At 35.1% G+C, this 22,675-nt stretch overlaps 2 protein-coding genes and 1 non-coding gene across 3 annotated transcripts; 1 reads left to right on the top strand and 2 right to left on the bottom strand.

Annotated features, from left to right (window-relative positions):
* Window positions 1–322: 322 nt before the first annotated feature.
* On the bottom strand, window positions 323–395 carry TRNAE-CUC (transfer RNA glutamic acid (anticodon CUC)). Its single transcript has one exon. It is a non-coding gene; the product is annotated as a tRNA-Glu (tRNA).
* Window positions 396–433: 38 nt separating this feature from the next.
* LOC141653248 (nuclear transport factor 2-like) lies at window positions 434–7,878 on the top strand. Its single transcript, XM_074460954.1, has 9 exons — window positions 434–707; window positions 3,544–3,729; window positions 3,864–4,179; window positions 4,512–4,753; window positions 4,846–5,026; window positions 6,192–6,313; window positions 6,500–6,562; window positions 7,198–7,261; window positions 7,383–7,878. Exons 2-9 carry the CDS (start codon window positions 3,544–3,546, stop codon window positions 7,622–7,624), a joined length of 1,416 nt encoding a protein of 471 aa, XP_074317055.1. The 5' UTR covers window positions 434–707; the 3' UTR covers window positions 7,625–7,878.
* Window positions 7,879–8,079: 201 nt separating this feature from the next.
* LOC141653247 (uncharacterized) lies at window positions 8,080–9,640 on the bottom strand. Its single transcript, XM_074460953.1, has 2 exons — window positions 9,287–9,640; window positions 8,080–8,637 (listed from the first exon to the last, which is right to left on the bottom strand). Exons 1-2 carry the CDS (start codon window positions 9,452–9,454, stop codon window positions 8,269–8,271), a joined length of 537 nt encoding a protein of 178 aa, XP_074317054.1. The 5' UTR covers window positions 9,455–9,640; the 3' UTR covers window positions 8,080–8,268.
* Window positions 9,641–22,675: the final 13,035 nt, after the last annotated feature.

Below are 22,675 nucleotides of genomic sequence, written 5' to 3'. Positions count from 1 at the left end.
AAACTGGAAAATAGGATGATGGCCAAACACATCCATTTGTTAAGAAACTGTTTTTACAAAAGTTAGGCCAAACAACTACAACTTTTTCAAAAAGTAGTTTATGAAAAAACTCATTCTAGAAAGTAGAAGTTATTTCACATAAACCTGGCCAAACAGCACCATAGACATTCATTGAGAATGGTCTTATATTCTCACATAAAATTACTTCTCCCTATTACTTAAATTTCTAAAAATTATTTGCTTTTGACAATTTTTTAGATTAGGGTTTTACCACCTAGGGTTAGGCGTGAAGTCTATTTAGAATAAAGGAAAACGTAAAAAATTCCGTTGCCGGGACTTGAACCCGGGTCTCTCGGGTGAGAGCCGAGTATCCTAACCAACTAGACTACAACGGATGCTGATAGCTTTCTCATAATATATGTTTATATTTTAATAACATGGTCAGATTTTCAACTTTTAGTGCAAGCTACGAACATTGTTTCCTTTCGAAAAAAGAAAAAAATAAAAAGAAAAAATGATGAAAAAGTTTCTGTCATCTAACAAAATCTTAGTCGCTAACAATCTCTAGTGTTGTCTTGTACTCCTGTCTCTCATTTCATTTTCTCCGTTTACTTACCTTTTGTCTTTCTAGATCTCTGCCACTCTCTCCATTCTCCTCTTTACCTTGCCATCTCTCAATCTCTTTCATCATTAACCCTTTTCTAGAGGTATTTACCTATTAATCTAATCAATTTCTATCAATTTGTGTCTCATTTGTGTCTTATTTTATGTAAAGATTCCACCCTTTTACCATTTTTGACATTTTTAAGCAATTTGGCATGTTGGGTAGTTTTAATTTTTGCAATTAAGATGTAATTTTTTGGATTATTATTTAACATTTTTAATAATTTAGGTTGTTTTTTTGATCTGGGTTTATAAGCTTTTTGGTCAATTTTGTGTATTTTATTTGATATGATTAAGGTTGTTGTTTTATGATTATAGCATTTATTTGGAATATTGTTGAATGAGATGTTATGAGACATATTGATCTAGGGTTTTAGAAGATTTAAGCTCAGGTTTTGCTCCATTTAATGATCAGAGTATTTTTGTTATTGGCTTTATGTTATTTGATTAATTTGATCTAGCTATATATTTGTGATTCTTGTTTGTGGCACTTTTCGTGTCGTTTTTGTTCCTTTACTAGAATTCAGTTAGTTTCTCAAGTTCGCGTTTTATTTCCAAAGGAATCGACTTTTAGAGTGATTTTTTTTGTAATCGGATTCCACTGAGGGGGACATTTGGTGTACTAGGTGTATTGTGAAGTTCAGTGCCTTCTGCTCAGACGCTTAGGTTGTATCTCTTACGGACTTACAGAGTAATTGCTGTGGGTTTGATGACTTCCGTTAACATCTAATTTACCGTTCCTCTAACGGAAAATAATTTTTATTTCGAAGGTGTGGTGTATTGGTGGTGGAAACTGTAAAATGGGGAACTTGTTAGGGATAACACATGACCTTTATAGATCTATAGGAACAAGGAGGTCATCTGTTAGACACTATTTTGATGTCACTCTTTTATATTCTATATGATGTTGTGAACTTTGAATTATTTCCAATTAAATTGGAGCAAATAGTTAAATATTCATTGTCTTTGTTATGATGAAATAAAGAAAAATGACTCAATAAACTATTTACACTTTGTATATTAAGTAGTGGCAGTCAGTTGACACTAGATCAGCCAAGATAACCTTTTTTATTTTGGGGAAATGTTGTGTACTTATGACCTTGTCATGGAAAAAGAGTCTTTAAGGCACTTTGTAATGGTGTTGTTGTTATGTGAACTCTGCTGCACCATTGTGCGTTTCTGTGGTGTATCTCTTACTAGCGTGTGTTGTGTTAAATAAAGGAACTTTCTTGGCGATCTGTTTAGTATTATTTGTTTTTATTTGTTCGTCAGTACTTCGTCATGGTGAGTCAGTAATATGTCACTTTCTTCGACATACATATTGCATATAGTTCCTTCTGCTACAAATTTTCAATTGTCTCTTTCTCTTGACAAATAAACTTGTAAGCTGAGCCTGTTTTCTATGTCTTTATTTGGGGTAGTGAGGGATGAGATACTCTATGAAAGAACCCTTAACAAGTTTGAGACATTGATGTAGGGTTTTAGAAGATTTAAGCTCAGTTTTTGCTCCATTTACTGATCATATTAGTTTTGTTATAGGGTTTATATTTTGATTAATTTGATCTAGCTATATATTTGTGATTCTTGTTTGTCGTACTTTATTTGCGTCGTCGTTGTTCCTTTACTAGAATTCAATTTGTTTCTCAAGTTCGCGTTTTCTTTGCAAAGGAATTGACTTTTAGAGTGATTTTTTGTAATTGGATTCCATTGAGTGGGACATTTGGTGTACAAGCTGTATTATGAAGTTCAGTGCCTTGCTGTTCAAACGTTTACGTAGTCTCTCTTACGGACTTACAGAGTAATTGATGTGCGTTTGATGACTTCTGTTAACCTCTAATTTACTGCTCCTCTAACCGAAGATCAATTTTTATTTTCGAAAGTGCGATGTCTTGGTGCTGGAATCTGTAAAATGAGGAACTTCTCAGGGAAACACATGACCTTTATAGATCTATAGGAAGCTTACATGTACAATGTTATTTGAATTATTTCCAATTAAAATGGAGCAAACAGTCTCCATTGTCTTTGTTGTATGATGAAATAAAACAAAATGACTCAATAAGCTGTTTACACTTCGTATATTATGTAGTGGCAGTCATCTGACACTAGATCAGCCAAGATAACCTTTTGTATTTTGGGGAAATGTTGTGTACATATGACCTTGTCATGGACAGGAGTCTTTAGGGCACTTTGTAATGGTGGTGTTATGTAAACTCTGCTGCACCGTTGTGTGTTTCTGTGCTGTATCTCGTACTAGCGTGTGTTGTGTTAACTAAAGAAAGACACTTTCTTGGCACATTTATTTGTTTAGTATTACTTGTCTTTATTAGAGTTTTATGTATTCAGTACTACATCATGGTTAGTCAGTAATATGTCGCTTTCTTCAACATACATGTTACATATAGTTCTTTCTGCTTCATGTTTTCAACTGTCTCGTTCTCTTGACAAATAAACGTGGAAGTTGTGAGCTTGTTTTCGATGTCTTTATTTGTGGTAGCGAGGGAGGAGATACTTCATGAAACAACCCTTAACAAGTTGAGTCAGGGGTCTACTTACAAGGCACAATCTGAGCTGAAGGAGAGGCGTACCTCATATACATTTGGGGTTCAGATTCATTAATTTTTAGACTAGAGTCAAACCTAACTCTTATACTGCTGTTTTGTTTTTGCTGTTTTTACATAGCTGGGAATTGGAGGAGACGGGAAGCCTTTTTCTTATGCTTGCTTATACCTCTACGTATTTTTACGAAGCAAGAGTATAATTTGACATGTATTGATGTTCCTGTACGAAGTAGGAAAAATCGTTAAATCTCCACATTTTTTATTATTTATGTTGTCCTTCGTATGTATTTCATTATATAATCTTACGACAATTCTTCTGCAGATGGCAACGCAGACGGAGATTCCAGTTGTTACTCCACCCGCTCAGATTGTTGGTAATGCCTTTGTGGAACAGTACTACCACATTCTTCACCAGTCCCCAGAATTGGTTTACAGATTCTATCAGGACTTGAGTGTGTTAAGTCGTCCAGATTCTAATGGTGTTATAACATCTGCAACAACAATGCAAGTATGTTTTCACAATAAAATCCTAATTTTCCAAGAACGATAGTTCTTTTGAAAACCTTTGTTCAGGAAAATAAACTCTTATGGTTTTTCTTTGTATATCTTGCATAATCGGAACTTTGTACTCGATTTCTGCAGGGAATTAATGAGAAGATTCTATCTTTGAATTACAAAGATTTTACTGCAGAGATTAAGACAGCTGATGCTCAGCAGTCCTTAGGCGATGGAGTTGTTGTTCTTGTTACTGGCTACTTAACTGGAAGCGACAGCGTGAGAAAGAAATTTGCTCAGACATTCTTTTTAGCGCCACAAGAGAAAGGTTTTTATGTCCTGAACGATGTCTTCAGATATGTTGAAGATGAGGATAAGGCAGAGCCTGTTTTAGCTCCAGTGGACGAGAATAACGAGAATAATACTGAAAACGTACACTCTGTTCTTCAGACAAGAGAACTAGGTACTCTCTCCGTCCCATTTATATTATCCCATGTGACTTTAGTTGTCAATCTATGTCAAATTTGACCAGGATTTTATCACAATGGCATTAGCTAACCTTTTTAAAATTACAATTATGACCATTGATGTTTTGATAAGTTGAACTAGAGAAATTTTATTTTGTATATCTACATATTCTACAAAGAAATAATGGTCAAGTTGAAAAGGTATGAGCAGCAAAGTCGATTGGGGACCATAGATTTGTTATGGAAGTAGTAATTTATTTTGATTTTAGACCTTCCCTGTAATTCAGCCGTGCATCAAATTCACAAGTCTCTCTCACTTTGTTTCCAGAGCAGCCTTCTCATGTTGTGAATCTTCCCGAACAAGGTCATGAACTCTCAAATGAGGAAGATCTTTCTAATGAGCCAGAAGTTTGTGATCCTTCTGATGTCGAAGATGGGTCGATACCTGAAGAGGAGGTTGTTGACCCACCACTACCTCATTTGGATCAAAGTGAAAATGTTACTACTGCTTCGGTGCCACTGCCACCCGCCTCGCAAGATGATGAGCCCAAAAAATCATATGCATCAATTGTAAGTTTATTGCTGACTTCGTTCCTATGTTACTCTGATATGGTGTGTTCTCAAATGTCATACTCAACTATCTTATGAATTGTTAATCACAGTTGAAGGCCATGAGGACCAATCCACCACCTTCACCAGCCAGGGCACCTGCTAGTAATGTGAAGGTTAAGCGTCCGAGCATCAATCAGGAAGCAAATGGCTCTCCAAAACCTACTCCTGTATCTGAGGTGTTGGCTTCAAACAACGAAGCTGTCCCTGAAAAAAATGATGTTAATGAAGAAGGTACATGATTTCACTCTCCTGTATTATCAATTTATCACGATCTTATTATAAATGCACATTTTTGTGGCACTGAAGCACGAATTGGATTGCAAGCACTGATTTTTTTTGCAACTACTTGTCCAATATGCTTTAAGCTATGTTACTCTACCCGGGCAGGGGTTTTGGACAGGGGTGTGTATTTGAGTCTTCACCCATGACTCATATTTCGAGACACGAGGACTCGTCCTAAAATGAGGACATCGGTATGGAGACACGTCTTCAGAACAAAAATTTGATTAATTCTATGAAATAGGGAGATTATTTAAAGTGAAGTGCAAAGATGTATGAAACACAAGGTTTAAAATCGTCAAAAATCATACGCCCTTTGTTCGTTGTAGAAAAATGTTTTTTTTTTTTTTTTTTAAAAAAAGTTAGTTGACCTTTTCATTCCTAATGATTCTCTCTCGAGTTGCACATCTGATCGAAGTTGATGTCTATGGCAAAAATTAAGGCTTGATACAAAGACTATTGTTTCTTTTTCAATTTTTAAGTGGCAATTATTATACTTAAATATTTCACTCACATTGTAACCTTTCCAATTATTTTTCTTAATTCATGTGCAACATCCTAATCAACTTATGAAACAACCTGAGGGATTACTGTATATGGCCTACTTTTTCCCTACTTTTGTTGAAAGCCTTCCTTAGTGTCGCTCTACTAGGAAAAGTGTTGAACTTGGAACTTGTAAGTGTCGGGTAAGGATTTGATACATACATCCTTGAGTGTCATGTTGGACACAGGTATGTCCGCAAAATTGAAGAATCGAGTAACATAGGGACATATGGTGCAACTACTGAAGTAGAATGAGCTGGAGACTTGAAACCGTGTCATCTTTTTTCTTCTTTCCCAAATCTCAAGTGTGGTATATAATTATAGTTTGTGTGGTTTGGGTCTACAGATTGGATAGCACAGTCGCTGTTAATGACTTTTAGACCCCTTCTCAACTGTTTGTGCCTCACATAAGTTAGAGACGATTTGGCATTAGAAAGAATCCTTGTTTACATAGCTCGTCATAGGACTCACGGTTTGATGATGACAAGTTTATATCTTTTTTGGCAGTATTTTTCTAATTCTAGCTTCACTACTTCAGTACATGATTTTGAGTTGTTTGCTGGTTTTGTTAAAGCCGAAGGTTATTCGATTTATGTTCGAAATCTGCCTCAAAGTGCTACTGCCGAACAAGTGGAGGAAGCCTTTACAAAGTTCGGGCCTATTAAGCAAGGTGGCGTCCAAGTGCGAAGTAACAAGGTAGTGTTTTTGAGGTCTTCTTTGGACGATCAATCTTGATTGGTTGATCCTCTGTAACATCCTTGCACAATTTAATTTTTTCTTACCCTCTTAGGCTCTGAACCATCCTTGCGTAATTTCGTTTTTCATTACCTCTGAACCATCCTTGCTTAATATGAGTATCCTTTTTGTGTGTCTGTCACTCAGCAAGGATTTTGCTTTGGCTTCGTTGAATTTGAATCATTGAGCTCCGTGAAGTCTGCAATTGAGGTATGGTCCAAGATCTATCTATGCAACTTTGATAATTGAGTTTGCCCTGTTTTGTCTTTTATTATCTCCTTAATATTATCTCTTTGCGGCTTCCTTCTCGGTCGACGAGAAGGAAAATTGGAGAAAAATGCATTTGCTCAAATTCATAAAACCTTTCTAATTTCACTATTCAACAATGACAGTGTTCAAGTAACACTAGAAAATGGGCCAATTGCGCAAAATTTTAACTAAAGAAATGGGTGCAAAAGCCCGAGTAGGTCAATGTACCCTTTTACAACTAAAAAGTAGATTGAAGAGGTAAATGGAACGTTTTTACGGATCATTCAAACAGGGAAATATAGAAATTATATATGTACATTGTACAGGACGGAGTATTGTTGGACAATTGTGCACATGAATTGTTGGCAGGTTTATGGCTTAGGGGAGAAGAATTTTCGTTGACGATGTGTGTTTGTGTCTGTCTGTTAGTGTACTTCGTTTTAATTTGTTCAGGGGAAGTATGGGAAAAGATGGTCACTATAATCTTTCGAACCTATAAAATGTCGTCGTTGTAGGGTACAACTACAAGCGTATAGCCTCTCAGATTGATGTTGAATCACTGCGATTGTCTAACCCAGCTTTGTTACATCCTTCAGGCCTCACCCCTTTTAGTTGGGAATCGTAAAACCGTTATTGAAGAGAAGAGAACATCAGCTCGAGGTAAGTCTGAAAAGACATTCTTGGGCTATCACCTTTCCTCTAAATCTTGAAATTATCATTTTCGAGGTCAATTGAGTCTTGACCTTAAAAAAAAAACACAAATTAATATTTTTAGTCTCAGGCGCGGCAAACCCCAACAATGGAAGAGGGAGGTACCCTTCTTCGAGGGGTGGCTTTCGTAGCGAGAGCTTTAGAGGACGTGGAAACTTTGGTGGGGGCCGCGGTTATGGAAGAAACGACTTCAGAGGCTCGGGCGAGTTTTCAGGTCGACCTAGGGGCTCAGGTGGTCGGGGCCCCGAGGGTTACCAACGGGTTGATCAGAATGGAACCGCAAATGGCGCTCGTCAAACCGCGCAGAAGTAGAGAGCATGCAGTGCATCATGAGACCAATAGGGAGAGTTAAGAAACATCATTTGTGTTTTTTCCTTTGTATACAAATGATGAGTTTCAAGTTTCAACAGTTAAATTTTAGGATTAGACAGTGGGATCTTGGATCCCTGGTTTTCTCGATTGCGGCTTTTATGTTGATTATATTCGTAATTAGTGAATTTAGGAGAATGATTATTTTTTCAGTAATAATATCTGAATTTTCCTCTTATTGAAGAAATTTTTCTGAAGAGATTGGTGTTGTGTGTAATTTGAAGCAACCCTTTTGTTTCTTTTCTTTAGTCAAAATATGATCGTAACTCCGGATTTTTTTAATGGTGTCAATTAGGGTGTCAACCGTGACTACAATGAGTAATCCTTGAAACAGAATTTTAACTAATATCACCACAAGCTTAACATGAGTACAATTGTTCCTACAATGCAAACCATAATTTCATTGGAGGATTCATTTTCAATCCGATATATTTGATGTGTTTCTCGAGACTGGGGTTTGAAATGAATGTTAATTAAAGAGTTATGCAAGTATGGATTTTGGAGCATACACCAAACAAGGCTATCAAACTTGAAATCATCTGTCTACAACAAACTCAAAACTCCAAAATGCAGAACACCCAAGTGTCTCAGTTTTTCTGCAGATTCGATACAAGATTAGAAGCAGCGAAAGCCGCAGAACCTCCGATAACGCTAACCGAGGCAACCAAAACCTGCAGAACAACTTCCCAAGGATAATCTTCTGGCACCAAAAAAACGAAGGCAGGGCCAAGAAGTAGTAACGCTAAGCTCAGGGTTAGGAGGCTCGATGGAGTTTCTGGGTTTGTAGCTGCTGACAATACCCCAAATTCTTCAGCCTTAGACAGCAAACCTGACTGTTCTATTGATGACAGGGAAAACCCTAATTTCTCTACTGCTGACAATAATCCAGCTTTCTCTGCTTTTGTTAGTAGCCTCAGCTGCTCTACCCTTGTCAGTAGCTTCACCGGTGTCGTGCCCTGGATTTACCATAACCAGATGAAAAATGATGCATAAAATCAGTAAGTGTCTGATACATGTAGACCTTGCAAAACAACCATTACCGAATGACCTGACCATAGACTACAACAACAAAGACATAATCCCAGTGGCCATTGGCTCAAGGAGACGAGCGCTCCTTCAAGTTGCAGGGTAAGATGGTCGAATGTATGCAGCCGTATCTCTCTGTTAGCAACACAGATAGGCTGTTTCCAAATAATTCAGATGAAAATTGCGTCGAGAATTGCATCAGATTGTTCATAGACATCAATTAGCAATAAAAGGAGTTACCTACTTTGCTTATAAACTAGTAGTTGGCAATGCTCATGATTTTATTGTCGATTTAAATTCCAAGTTTTTGTAAAAGAAATCTGGACTTGGATTTTAATACCTATAAGTTTACCTTAGCTTTTGTATTCCATTGATGGGTTCTAAAAGATAATTCATGCCAGCCGCCTCCAAATCATTTTGGGATTAAGGCTCTGATGTTGTTGTTAATAGATTCAAACATAATCCTAACATTATAATCAAAGGTAAACAAATGATTTGGGACGAAGCGAGAACAAAAACAAAATTCTAAAAGAATTCAATGAATATTTAGCAAGTGGTGGCAGCAGACCCAGTAATTACCTTCTTAGAGCCAACAGTTTTAGTAGCAGGAGACGAGGGTGGCTTCGTGGTAGGCGTCGCCATAGATTGAATGAAGAAAGATCTCTTGGCAGGATTACCAAGAGCAGAAGAATAATTGGATTTGAGAAGTGGGATCATGGAACTGCTCAATGTTGCTGAGGCCTCCATTTCTGCTGGTGTTACTACTGTAGTTTTAGAGCATAAAAGAGTAGTACTCCGTATATTTGTAAGACCAAAAATGGAAAGGATGAATCTATCTGGTACTGAACTCACCACATTACACTTTTTACATAAGTGATGCACAAACCAAGTTTATTTTGATTGCTTATCTCATCATGAGATACCCACTTGTTTTCTTTGTGGCTGCTTTCTTACTTCTCTATGGTCCCACCTACAGGCCAAGCCCAACTATAAAGTTACTAAACTATGTTGCATAAATACCCTTGGATTAACTACCATGTCTCCATGTTGAAGGTAATTTAGTTTTACCCGAGCCTCGAGTTTTGTCGTTGGCAATTTGGCATATATGCTTGAATCTGAATTAAACTGAATGTTCAATAATTAAATTAAGTTGGGTAGATATTCTATAGCAATTGAGATTTCTCCATTTCTTCTTCTCTCTATTTCCTTTTAACGGTCCGAATTATATTTTAGAACGATCTAATGGTGCAAGTGTTTGAAGAGATAAATAACTAATAATAATATAATATATAATTGTGAGAGGAAATGGACAAGAAATGGAGAGAACGAAATAGACAGAACTCTATAGGAATATAGAAGCTCTAAAATATCACTCCTATACATACTCTTTTCAGTTTTCACACGTTTTTCTATTTGTTGGTTTAAAATTATATTATACTTATATTTAAGAATTTTCTATTTGTTGGTTTAAAATTATATTATACTTATATTTAAGAAATTTTCGCCGGGGTTGTTTAATCTCAGTCACTTCTTATGCTTTGTTTTTGGATATATAGAAGTATCATTTCCCACTCGTTTCACTAGTGAGTATACCTTGAAATAAGTATATATATTATGGCGTGTAGCTATATATTTCTAGTTTCTACCTTAGTCGACTAAGTGCAACATTTATATTTGGGAAGATGTTTATTAAATAGAATTATTACGTTGTATAGAATACAAAGACTTTGTACATGTGGTGTATACTAAAGATGGAATTGGATCATGTCTAGTGCTGGTTCACCATGCCCGGAGAAGAAAGTGGCACGACCCAGACACGGGAAGATGATTTCGTGTCGTGTTGTACCGCTGGAATAGAAATGGCTACCGAAACGCGCCTCATTGCGTATCATGTCGTGTCGTATTGGCCTAAGCAATTCTCTATTTCAGTTTTATTTCTTTGTATTTTGAGTGTGCTGAAGCGTGTCGTGCCTAGGCTAGACATAACCTTTTTTTTCTCAAACTTCGGCCCAACCACCGGCCCATGATCCATGGCGTGTCATGCCGTATTAGGTCATGTCAATCCCGTGTCGGGTTAAAATTTGCCATAGGCTGCGCTGGGGCGTGTCTATCCAACCAACGTGCCCACTTCCATGTCTATTTGGACATATATGCACAATCCATGCCGAAGGTACATCATATGAAGTTTTTTTTGGTGTAAATCGGGGTGTTTATCGTCGACAACAGTGTATAATCCCCTCGCCGCCAAAGTGTTTGCTCCATTTTCATGGACAAGGATCGAATCCCTAATCTCATGGTTAAGGGATAGAGTGAGCAACCACCACAGCAAACTCATTTGGTTAGGTACAGGAAGTTATGAACCTCTTTCTGAGATCCATTACATGCGCGTCTTATACAAGTCCAATTATCATGTTTAACCCAAAATCCAGGCCCAATTAGCACGTTATGTAAAACTCCGTCATTTGTGATCATTTTTCTCATGTCATGATTCATCATCTCCAAAACCTCTCAAAAACCCTAACAATGGCGGATTTCCCCATCTCTCTCGACAATCTCAAGCGTATCTGGCACTCCGAAGTTCACAACCCAGATAAATGGGCTTCCAATATGGTAACTACCTTTACTTTATACACCTTTTGCTCCAATATTTAATATAATTCGTCTTTATTACCGATTTAATTGATTGTTTTCACAAATTAAATTTAACAACATCGCAAAATATTTAATCTTTCGTTCAATTTAACGCGGATGATGTTCATAATTACTTGTGAATGGTGGCCTTACACAAGTACATTGTAAAACGGGTAGTTTGATAACTACTTTTCCGTTAATGGATAAAAATTTCTCTGTGGTTCGATCCGTTTTACACGTTGTTTATATAAAATCGCCTTATAAGAGACTAATTGGATTTATGCTACATCGGATCCAAAAACTGTTATCTTTACGGGGTTTATGACCAAGTTTCTTTGGAGGTTGTAATGGATTATAAGGTTGTTCAATTGGAGTTATGCGAAGTGAGTATGATATTTCGCTGTAAAATGAGAGGTAAAAAGTAAGGTTACAACATGTTGAATGAGAAATCTTATTGAATGTTGGAGTTTATGGATTGATGTTAATGAAACGACCATCTCTATCAAAAACTTAAGCTGATTGTTGAGACCCAATATCATTGCTTTTTACCTTATAGTAATGTAATTCGATTGATGGGAAGGGTTTAGCTGGGATATAATTTGAACAGACAAAATGAATGGAAGCATCGAACTATGTAGTGATGGTTGATAGTATATTGTAGCTATGGAGTAGTGATTACTTCTCTTGTAGACTATATGAGTACACGTATCATACAAGCCTTAACATAAAACTTACTATTGCAAAGTCTTAAGTTAGGTTTTGGAAATCCAAGACTTAACTTAAGACTTAACACGGGTAGCTCGATCACTGTGTGTAAGAGGTTGTGTTTACTTATGAGTGGGGTGTTAATTAGCTTCGGGGTTTGTGGTTCATCAATCATAAACTTTATATTGTCGGCTGGTGCTTTATAGAGAGATGCCATTCAGTCACTTGTATTGCAGTTCCTTCTGAACTTAATGCCCATCCTGCAAAGTATGTAATCTAGCATTCTAGCTATGTGGTTATGTTCTGTTCTCTTTCAGATGAATGGTGCATACTTGTTACTCTGTTCATCCTGTTATGTTATCCGTTTTAATATTGATGGCTAAACAATGTCAATTTTGGCTAGTATTTTTTCACAAATTATAGTAGTTATGGACACTGCTATTTTGATAAACTAAATATGTCAATTTTTCGCCTTGCACCTCATATTTGGAAAGATTTATGGTCAGTGTTCACATTCGACTGACCACCTAACTCAAATTGGGAAAATGGAAAATAAATTTTGGATGAAGGTGTTTGCTTCAATAGGCCAGAGGTTTTTACCAAAAGCCATTTATTTCGAGTCTATACTCGTTTCCATTTGCTCCCTGGAGTTAGAGGTGTACTTTTTTTCCCATCTATTTTCTGATATCACAATGATTGTTGAAAAGTACAATGGATGTAGTGTTGATCCGGGCTAAGTTGACGTTTCTTGATGGTATATGAATTTAATCACTGATTATTCATGCCTACTTTTGATGCTATGTATATTGAATTGTGAGATGCATAATAGTATGTTGGATTTCTTAGTGAATTATATGTTTGATTTCAAGAACACCTTTACCCAATTGAGTTGAATCATCGTGGCTGAATGCTAGAAAGTGTAACATTAGTATTTCTGGTTCTTCAATACCGTAATAAGTATTAGATGCAACTTTGTCACAAATCACAATAGTCTTTATGGGTCATTCAGAAACAATCTCGCAACCTTCAGTTTAGGGATAAACATGAATACATACAACCTCCTTACTTCACCATAAAAACAAAAAGCTTTTAAGATATTGGGGTAGTGAGGTCGTTGTTGTATCACGCTGTTATGGATTAGGACTTCCTCACAAGTGAACAAAGCCTAAATGCACATGTTTGTGTCTTTTGCAGCCTGTTAGTTCGAGAATTCTCTGATTTTCTTTTTGGTGGATCCTGGATGTTGTTGACCTGGGAGATCACATGGAGGCTTATTAAACTCGACTGTACCTAGTGTAGCTACCATTGAGCAATTATACTTGAATTGAACATGATTAATTGATATAGTTATTTTTCTTCGTCTTGATTATTGGCAGAGAATATTGAGGGCGGCAGGAATTTTTGTTGGCTCAATTGTTGCGATGAGGAACTTCGGAGAACTGCTGGCTGAATCTGCTTGATATCGGATTTGTGGTATTCGTGTGTTACCACTCTTGCACCCATATTACAATTTTATTGAGCTCTTACGTCTTCTATCTCACTGTTTCCTGAGGATCATGTAGTCCTATCTCGTATGTTGTGTAAGAAGGCTAATCACTTACACAATTACGCAAAAGAGACCGGCTTCCGCTCATATTGAAAATGTCTTTCTATTGTTTGGAAGAGTTTTGTTGTTAAATCGGTATGTGTATTGCACTATGCGGAATGAGAATAAAGCCTGGAAGAGGTTTGTCTATTACTCCTAAGTCCTATTGTGCAAATATTGATGCAAATCGGAATGTAGGACTAAGGACAACATGATAATAGCCTCTCTAGTGGTTGCTTTGATATCCGATGTTGATTTGTCCCTTTACGACGAGCATGCTAACCGTCAACAACATAGCTAGCTAGTCAAAAGTGGAATCTAAGACTTCATATAAGAGGATTAATCATATGGAGTACATGTAAAACTAATTTGACAATAAACAAAATTGTTATCAATCAAATCTCGCTTGTTCTTTCTACGGTGTCAGATCTAGAAAAATTTCTTTTTGAAATTTCTATAAAAATACATAAAAATACTCCATATTTGCTTCGATTTCCCTATTCAAAATACACAAAAATATTTCTTTTTCCAATATCCTAAAAGATCTCGGATCCATACTCATGGCATCGAACCGTCATCGGTATAAAGTAAATTGGTATTTGAGGTTCTAAATAGTGCACCATTCCACGACCTACCCAGTCCCTTTGAATATTATCCTGATGTGTCTGAGATCCTGCCACCCAGACCCTTTGGATATTATCCTGATGGGTTGGGTACGGTCTTCTGATTTTTGACCTGTATGGGTATGGAGCGGGTATGAGTTTAATTTCTAAAAATTGGGTATGGGTATGGGTCGGATATAAGACCCGTATTGACCCATACCCAGACCCTTACGTAAAATTTTAGTACACATATTTAACTTAATTTTTTATGTTAAAAGTTTGGATTATTAATTCGTTTTACATTATTTTTTCTATCACACTTTTCTCACTCAAGATCCATCCTTGTCATCATCTTAGCTGCGGTTGAAATTCATATTCGGCGTCATAAATGGTTGTTTTCAAGTTAGGTTTCGATATTTCTGAATACATGAAAGATTTAGTTGTCGGTATTTATTATTACGCTTATATCAAATTCAATGGTATTTAAAATCTAAACGGTAAATTTGGTGATGTTAGAGCTATGGGTAAACCCAAACGACCACACCCATCAGGCTCGGATACACATCTGCGAATTTCAAGCCCTAATGGGTATGAGTTGAGTATCGCTACACTATGAAAACACGGATACGAATATGAGTGTTAAAAGATAACCCTACCTATTGCCATCCCTACCTAAGACCAATATCATATGAAATTCCAAGTGAAAAAGGTGGAAGTCACACCAACTTGGGAGTTTAAACTCATGAAATCCATATTTTAATCTACCTTCTTCTTTTTTTTTTTTCCTTTTTTTTTTTTTTTTTTTTTTTTGATTAAGTAATAAAACTAGATTGATCCTCTAAGGTAGAACCAACCTATTTCATCCTTTCGAATGATAGAGGTAAGTTGAAGTCACCGGCTTTCAAACCACCTCGAAAGAGTTGGACATGAATGTCCAATAGAAGCCATAAAGTCGGCAACTTTGTTGGCTTCACGAAAGCAAGATTTAATTATCACTTCATCAAAGAACTGAAAATCTAATTTTACATCCTTGATAATACTAGAAATTTACCAAGGAATTTGCCAAGTACTACAGATTGAGTTGATAACACATAAATTATCACCTTTTGACAATTAACTTCGAGATTCCTAAGTATTTAGCTGCTAAAATGCCTTCTTTTAAACCGAGAGTTTCAGTAACAAGAATACTATTAGATCCGCACTTTTTTGCTCATAGCAAGACGACTTTACCATTATGATCTCTTATAGAATATCCTAGAGCAGCTTTATTACCATCTATTTTTGATCCGTCAAAATTTAGCTTTAGAAACCCATTTTTAGGTTTCTCCCACCAAATTTCTTCCTTACTAGTACTATTTCTAACTGACACGTCTTTCTCAGGATTGTTAAGATCCTTATGTCTAGTCTCATTCCAAATCTTGATGCTATTATTACATAAAAGGATAAATTTGCTAATAAATACAATCTTAATGAAATCGGCTTTTGGAATTAAAATTTTAAGATGATTACGTTTCTCTATAAAGCTCTGACTTGCAATATTATCGTATATTACCAAAAAAATTGTTAAAGCTAATGATATTCATGTCTTGGATGATCGATGCAATCAAGGAACACTTGAAAAAGAAATGAACTCTATCTTCAATTGGATGATTGCACAAAACACATTGAGGTGGAACAATTATATGATTTCTTAGAAGCCTACTCTTCGTAGGGAGACCATCTACACAAGTTTTCCAAAGAAAAAATTTCAATTTTGGAGGAACATCTAGTTTCCAAATCCAGTAAAATTCACATTTGTCAATATTTCTTTCGAACAAGCCTTGTGCTAACCATGTCGCTGTTTTGGTCGAAAAATTTCCATCCACAGACAACCCCCAAAGAAGGGTATCTAGAATATCATTGTGCGGCAATGGAATATTAACTATTTGGTTAACAATATCATTATTTACTATATCTGATAATTTACTGACATCCCACTGTTTATCAGGGGTTATGAAATCTCTAACCAAAAGATTTAAATCAAGGTTACTATGACCATCTATATTTCTAGTAAGAGGATAAGAAAAAACCCAATTGTCAGTCCAAAATTTGATATTGCTACCATTACCTACCTGCCATCTCAACCCCTTTCTAAACGTGTCCCGAATACTCATGAGTTTATGCCATTACCAGGAGCAAACTGAATTAGGCTTATGTTCAAAAGGTGAACAATTTCTCAAATATTTCTTAGTTACCACTTTGACCCATATATTATCCTTTTTCATTAGAATTTTCCATAAAAGTTTCATTTGGAGGACTTTATTAGCTATTTCAGAGGATTTTATTCCTAATCCACCAAGAGACTTTGGTAAACAAACTTTATGTCAACCAATTAAATTAGGAGAACGCTGTGAATGATTCTTATTCCATAAAAAATCTCTATTAATTTTGTCTAATTTGTTATGGATACTTGAGGGAAGGAGGAAACTTTGCATTTGAAAGGTTCCCTTCGCGGCAAGATTAGCATTAACAAGAACCAGTCTACCTGCTTGCGATAAAGAATTCGCTTTCCATTTCGATAATTGAGCGCAAGAGGAATTAATAATACTTTCAAACATATTTTTAGTCACTCTACCGTCAATTAAAGGACAACCTAAGTACTTACCCAAATGAGCTTCTTCGTTCATACCAAGAATACCTCTAAAAGAACCACGAAGTGAGCAGTCAATATTTTGAGTGCACTGGAAAGTCGATTTGTCGAAATTAACAAATTGTCCAGAATCGTGCAAAATTTATCCAAAATAGATTTAATAGTTCTACAACTCTAATTAGAGGCTTTCGCAAAAATGATAGTCTTATCCGCAAAAGTCAGGAATGGAATTTTTTCTAATCCAGGCCCAATTCTAATACCAATATCACTAGAACTAAGATCGCTATTCTTTTGTAGAGATCTTGCTAAAACCTCAGCACACATAATAAAAAATATATGGCGAAAGTGGGTCTCCCTGTCGAATACCCCGAGTAGGTGTGAACACGTTCCCCGGTCTTCCATTTACAAGAACCGAGAAAGAAACAGTTTTAATACATTCCATAATCCAAGAAATCCAAGTAGGATTAAAACCCATTTGCGTAAAAGTCTCTTCAATAAAGTTCCATTCAAGTCAATCATATGCTTTCTCCATATCGAGTTTAATAGCGATCCATCCTCCTTTACCTTTTTTACGCTTAAAAGAGTTAAAGATCTCATGCGCTAGAAGGATATTATCTTGAATAAAGCGATTAGGTGTAAAAGCACCTTGATACAGATGTATAACCTTATGTAATACACTTCGGAGACGAGTTGCTAAAATTTTCGAAATAATTTTATAAATTGTTGAACAAAGACTAATTAGCCGAAAATAGTTTGCTGATTGAGGATTATCAATTTTAGGGATTAATGCTATAAAAGTATGATTGACTTCTTTAAGAAGTTTACTAGAATGGAAAAATGCTAAAACTGTTTTGGTAACAGAATTTCCTACTATCTCCCAGTATTTTCGAAAAAATTCCACGGGATAGCCATCAGGTACAGGACTTTTAAGTTTTATCTACAGCTAAATTGAAAACAGTTTCTTTAACCTCTTCCTTACTAATCTTACTCGTAAGAAATTTGTTATCTTCATCCGTTATTATTCCACTAATAGACCTAAAGTCCTCATTTTTATCAAAATGACAAAGTTGATTCTTTCTAAACCTCAATTTGAACTCATTAGATATTTCTTGTTGAATGAGCTCTTGATCAATAAAAAGAGCACCATCCTTATTAATAAATTGCTTAATACCATTTCTACTACGTCTAATTGTAGCATGATTTTGAAAATACTTAGTATTATTATCTCCAAAGTTAGCTTTGTCTATACGAGTTTTTTTGTTGCAATAGATACATTTATAATCGAGGAAGGCATCACACTTTTTTAGCCATTTTAACTGTGCGACTTTTAAAACCGATGAACCAAGTTGGTTTTGTATATTCTCTAACTTTTTTTTCAGCAATCGAAAGTTGTCTAAAAATATTTCCGAAAGTGGATTGATTCCATTTTTTAGCCTTTTGCTTTAAGAATTTGCATTTTTGAGAAAGACAAAACATATAAGACCCCTGAAACTGGTATTGCCAACACTTTTTTACCAATTTACTAAAATCATCTCGAAGAGTCCACATAAGTTCAAATCGAAAAGGAGGGGCTTTCGTATGAATTTGGTCATGAAACTTCACCGAGATAGGACAATGGTCGGAGCTAGTAAACGCATGATGCATAAACTGCATGTTTGGATAAATACTAATCCAATTAGGAGAGGCTAAGGTTCTGTCAAGGATTTCAAAAATATTTTCGGCGCCAAATTTCTTTTTTCTCCAAGTAAAAAAATTGCCCGAAAAAAGTAGATCCACACAATTAGTATTACTTAAAAAAATTAATTAATCTCAAACAACGCGCATTGGTTACTTTGCACCTCACTTTTACCTCTTTCCATACATCCTTAAAATAACATGTATTTTACCCTTTTAGTTGACACTTGTGAAAAATAAAATACTCCTACTATTTTAATACTAAAATTCAAATATAGAAAGTATAAAGGAAAAGGAGCATAACAGATTTCCACCTTAGAATGCTAGTCCAATTCTGTGCAACACACAGTTTGTTATATTCAGGTTGAAGATTACCCAAAGCATACACACAAAAGCTTGAATGAGAGGTGTATACTGTATAGCATCCCAAATCCCAATTAAACAAGTTAAATAAAGAAAGAGACAGAGAGACAAAGAGAAAGCTGTTTTATGGAAAGGAGTCAATTTAATGCCTGCAATCATCAGTCAAGTCCCTTTCCTTTTATTATCAACTTCCTACAGTTCTTCACTTCTCTTCACTGTACCAATTCAAACCACCTAAAAGGCTACAAGGGTGGTAGAGCCAAGATTTGCCGTAATGGGGTAAAAAAAATTCAAAGAGGAGAAGCGAGTAATGACATAAGGTAAAATTGATAAAATCTTGAAAATATAACTAAAAATTTCGGATTTCTCATTTTCCAGCCGCGAGTCCTACTCCTCATATCCCTCATTTCCCTCTAAGTTCTTTCACTTGCACATGAATCATGCAAGTGCTCTTCGTTAGTATGAGCTTAAATTTTTGGTTGAGATGATTTCTTGACATGGAATCAGAGCTAGTGTAATATCAGTTGCTAAATTCACCGTAATTACAACGCAATGATAAATTCACGTTATATGCTACAAATATAGCTCACACCATTTCGAAACACGATTGGAGTAACATTCAAAACCTCTAGTATAAATTTTTCAGCTTAATATAGGAGTACAATAATGAGTTTGTTTTTTGTTCTGTAAAATCAGCTAAAGCCCAACACAACCATATGAGTAATAATTTCTCTGAGCATATTGTGAAAAAAAAATGACAGAAAATGCAGTGATAGAAAGAACAGTAATTGTCTGGGGATCTGGAGACCATTTATTTTTATCACTACCAGTATTAGGGTCCATTTTCAAAAGAAAAAGAAACAAAATTAATTTTCATTTTATAAAAAGAAAACAAGCAAACAAAAAAAAACAAAAAAAAAAACAACGTAAAGCAGCAGTCCTAGCAGTAATTTCTGCAATTTCATCTTCTAGGGATCTGGTGTAACAATGAGATAACTGTCATTACAAAATCTTTTGATAAATAAGTAATTATTGTGTTTGTGTAAGAGACTGTGAGTCGGTTTCATTATGTAAAAAGACAACTTACTTATCAACATTAAATGTAATTTTTTTTGTTATAAAAATGAACCGTGCGACCGTCTTACAGTATAATTTGTCTTAGGTAATAGTGTAATACTCTTTAACATCAACTTAATTAAGTGTTTAGCTAAGCAAGAAATTTTAGCTTTTTCAAAGTTTCGAGTAATCCCTAAAAACCGAATTACGGATAATATAAGTCTAGTTCTTTTTGAACTGAATGGAGTCAGTTCATTTCAGTTTAGCTCTTTTAATTTCAGCCGACCTAAATTCCTTTCGTAATAATAAGCTGAACTAATTAAATTAAGTCGAAGACAATAGCCTTACTAAGCGGAATCCTAGTGAGTAAATAGTAAAGTAATCTCCGTATTAATTTACTTGCGATTATACGAAGCAATTTAGATTTCTTTTACCTACATATTTTGTTGTTTCTCTATGACAAATTTAGGGTTTTGAAGATTTTATCTAACGGTGTTGATGATAAACCCTATCTATCTTTTCCTGTTTATTCTCTCTCTTTTTGGGATGAAATTATCATGTTACTGAAACTTTTCCACTTTATCTTTTTTCTATTTAGAAGCCTTTTGTATGTAATTTATTTATGCTTGCACATCTTGATGTTAAATTTCCTTTCTCGATCGAATAATCTACCTAACAATAAACTTTATTGTTCTACTTTAACTTTCCCTTTATGGCTCTACTTCTCCTTACCAACCGTGTATACTAGTTATTTTAAATTTGTTTCATGCTTATAATATACAACGAGTTATAACATTCTCAAATAAGAATTTGTATCCATTGAAATTATTTTTTTTTTGTCATTGTAAGAGACTAATCTTGTTCTTTTCAGCTAAAAAGAGCTAAACTGAGCTGTGAATTGTATGAAGTTGAGGTGAACTGAATATAATTGAAGTAGGGGTTAATTTGAGTAGAGGTGAGTTGAACTCAGCTGAACTGAACTTGACGGAGCTGAGTTGAACTGAAATGAACTAAATGGAGCTGAGTTGAACTGGAAAAAGCTGAAATTAAGCCAGAAAGAAGAGGGCCTCAATCCATTTAGTTGATTTCAGTTCCGCTCAACTCCATTCGGTTCAGTTTAGCTCACTTCTTTTCAAATAAACTTTTACTTAAATTCTATTCAGTTTAGCTCAGCTCTATTCAGTTTAGTTGAGTTCAATTTAGCTCCATTTAGTTTAGTTTAGTTCAATTCAGCTTATTTGAGAGGAAAAAAAACAAGGCCTTACTTAATACTTGCTTCAGTTTTTGATTTAGCTTGTCGAATACATACATCTGACCTCGTTACTCTACGGGAAACGGGAGCCTATTTATGATTGAACGAAGATGTAGTACATTGCCAGCAAATATACGTTCAGTTTTGCCAAACGAGTAAATAAATTTGACAGTTTTGGATATATGGAATAAACCCTGATTTAGTCACCTAATTAGTAATTACAGCATTCATATATTACTAATGTATACTCATCAATCGCTATAAATAAAAATAAAATGAGTGGTCCAATATATTTAACACTAAAAAGGCAAAAAGAAATTAAAAGAAAATTGGTCCATACTCTACGGATTAAGCTCTCAGAAACATAAATTACAGTCTATTCTACATCTCCAGCTGGTAGTCTTAAACCACGCTAACTTATGAGCACGTACCTTTTATAATGAGCATGTACTTTTTATAATTAAGAGTAAATCTCCCTCAGACGGATATTGTCGTTTTAAATGAGAATTTGTGAATAACTAATTGGTTGTATACAAACAAGTGCTTAAGCCAGATTATATTGTATAATGAAACAAGATTAACGATTTAGGGTTCATTAACAAACTAAAGACAAATTTCAAAGTAGGTGTATGTAGCCTAACGGGATAAGAATACTATATACGTACATGAGTGACAAACATATTTAGATAGAATTCATAATCTCTTGGCTAATCCCCTTACGATAAGTAGGTCTCTTTTAAAACGGTCTTAACTTTATAGAAAGTAACCATTTTAATATTAAAATGTTATAATTAACGTTGTCGCTTTTAAAATAAAAAATTGATGACAAAATTTTATCAGAAAATATTTACATTTTATCGTATAATGATTACATTTGGTTCGTCTTAATTTTAGACGGAAATAATTGGTCCGAAACAAGAATTTGCCTTTTTAGTAATATAAGACAAAACAAAATTTAAGTGAATAAAAACAATTGAGTTAGGTTATTACTCATTAGGTAGGAGTGTAGGATGTATAGTGGTATGGTGCAAGGAGTAGTGTACCTAAAAACGATTCTTAACATGGACTAATAGTAGGAAAACTTAGAAATCGTTAATTATAGGGTGTCACCAGATAATACCGTGTGTTCATGTCTCGGTACTACACCGTCTCACATGCCCTTATGTAGAGTCACTCGGTTCTAACTAGTGACGCAATCTCATTAAGATTTTGAAAGAACCAAAAATATATAAGGCTAATAAATTAACAAAACTACAATGCTACTTGCTTAAGAAGTAAATCCTCCTAAAATATGAATTGTTTCCCATTTGTTAAGTTAGGGCCTATTCTTTTGGACTTAATTTCAACTCATTTTACTTTAGTTTAGCTCTATTCAGTTCAGTTTAGTTCAGTTCGACTTTATTCAGTTCGGTTCAGCTCATCTCTTCACAAATTAACTCTTATTTCAGTTCAGCTCAGATCTTCACAAATT

This window comes from Silene latifolia, chromosome 4, assembly GCF_048544455.1.
Source record: "Silene latifolia isolate original U9 population chromosome 4, ASM4854445v1, whole genome shotgun sequence".
NCBI classification, from domain to species: Eukaryota; Viridiplantae; Streptophyta; class Magnoliopsida; order Caryophyllales; family Caryophyllaceae; genus Silene; species Silene latifolia.
Note: the sequence above shows the minus strand (reverse complement) of the source record. Positions and strands in the feature narration are given on the sequence as shown.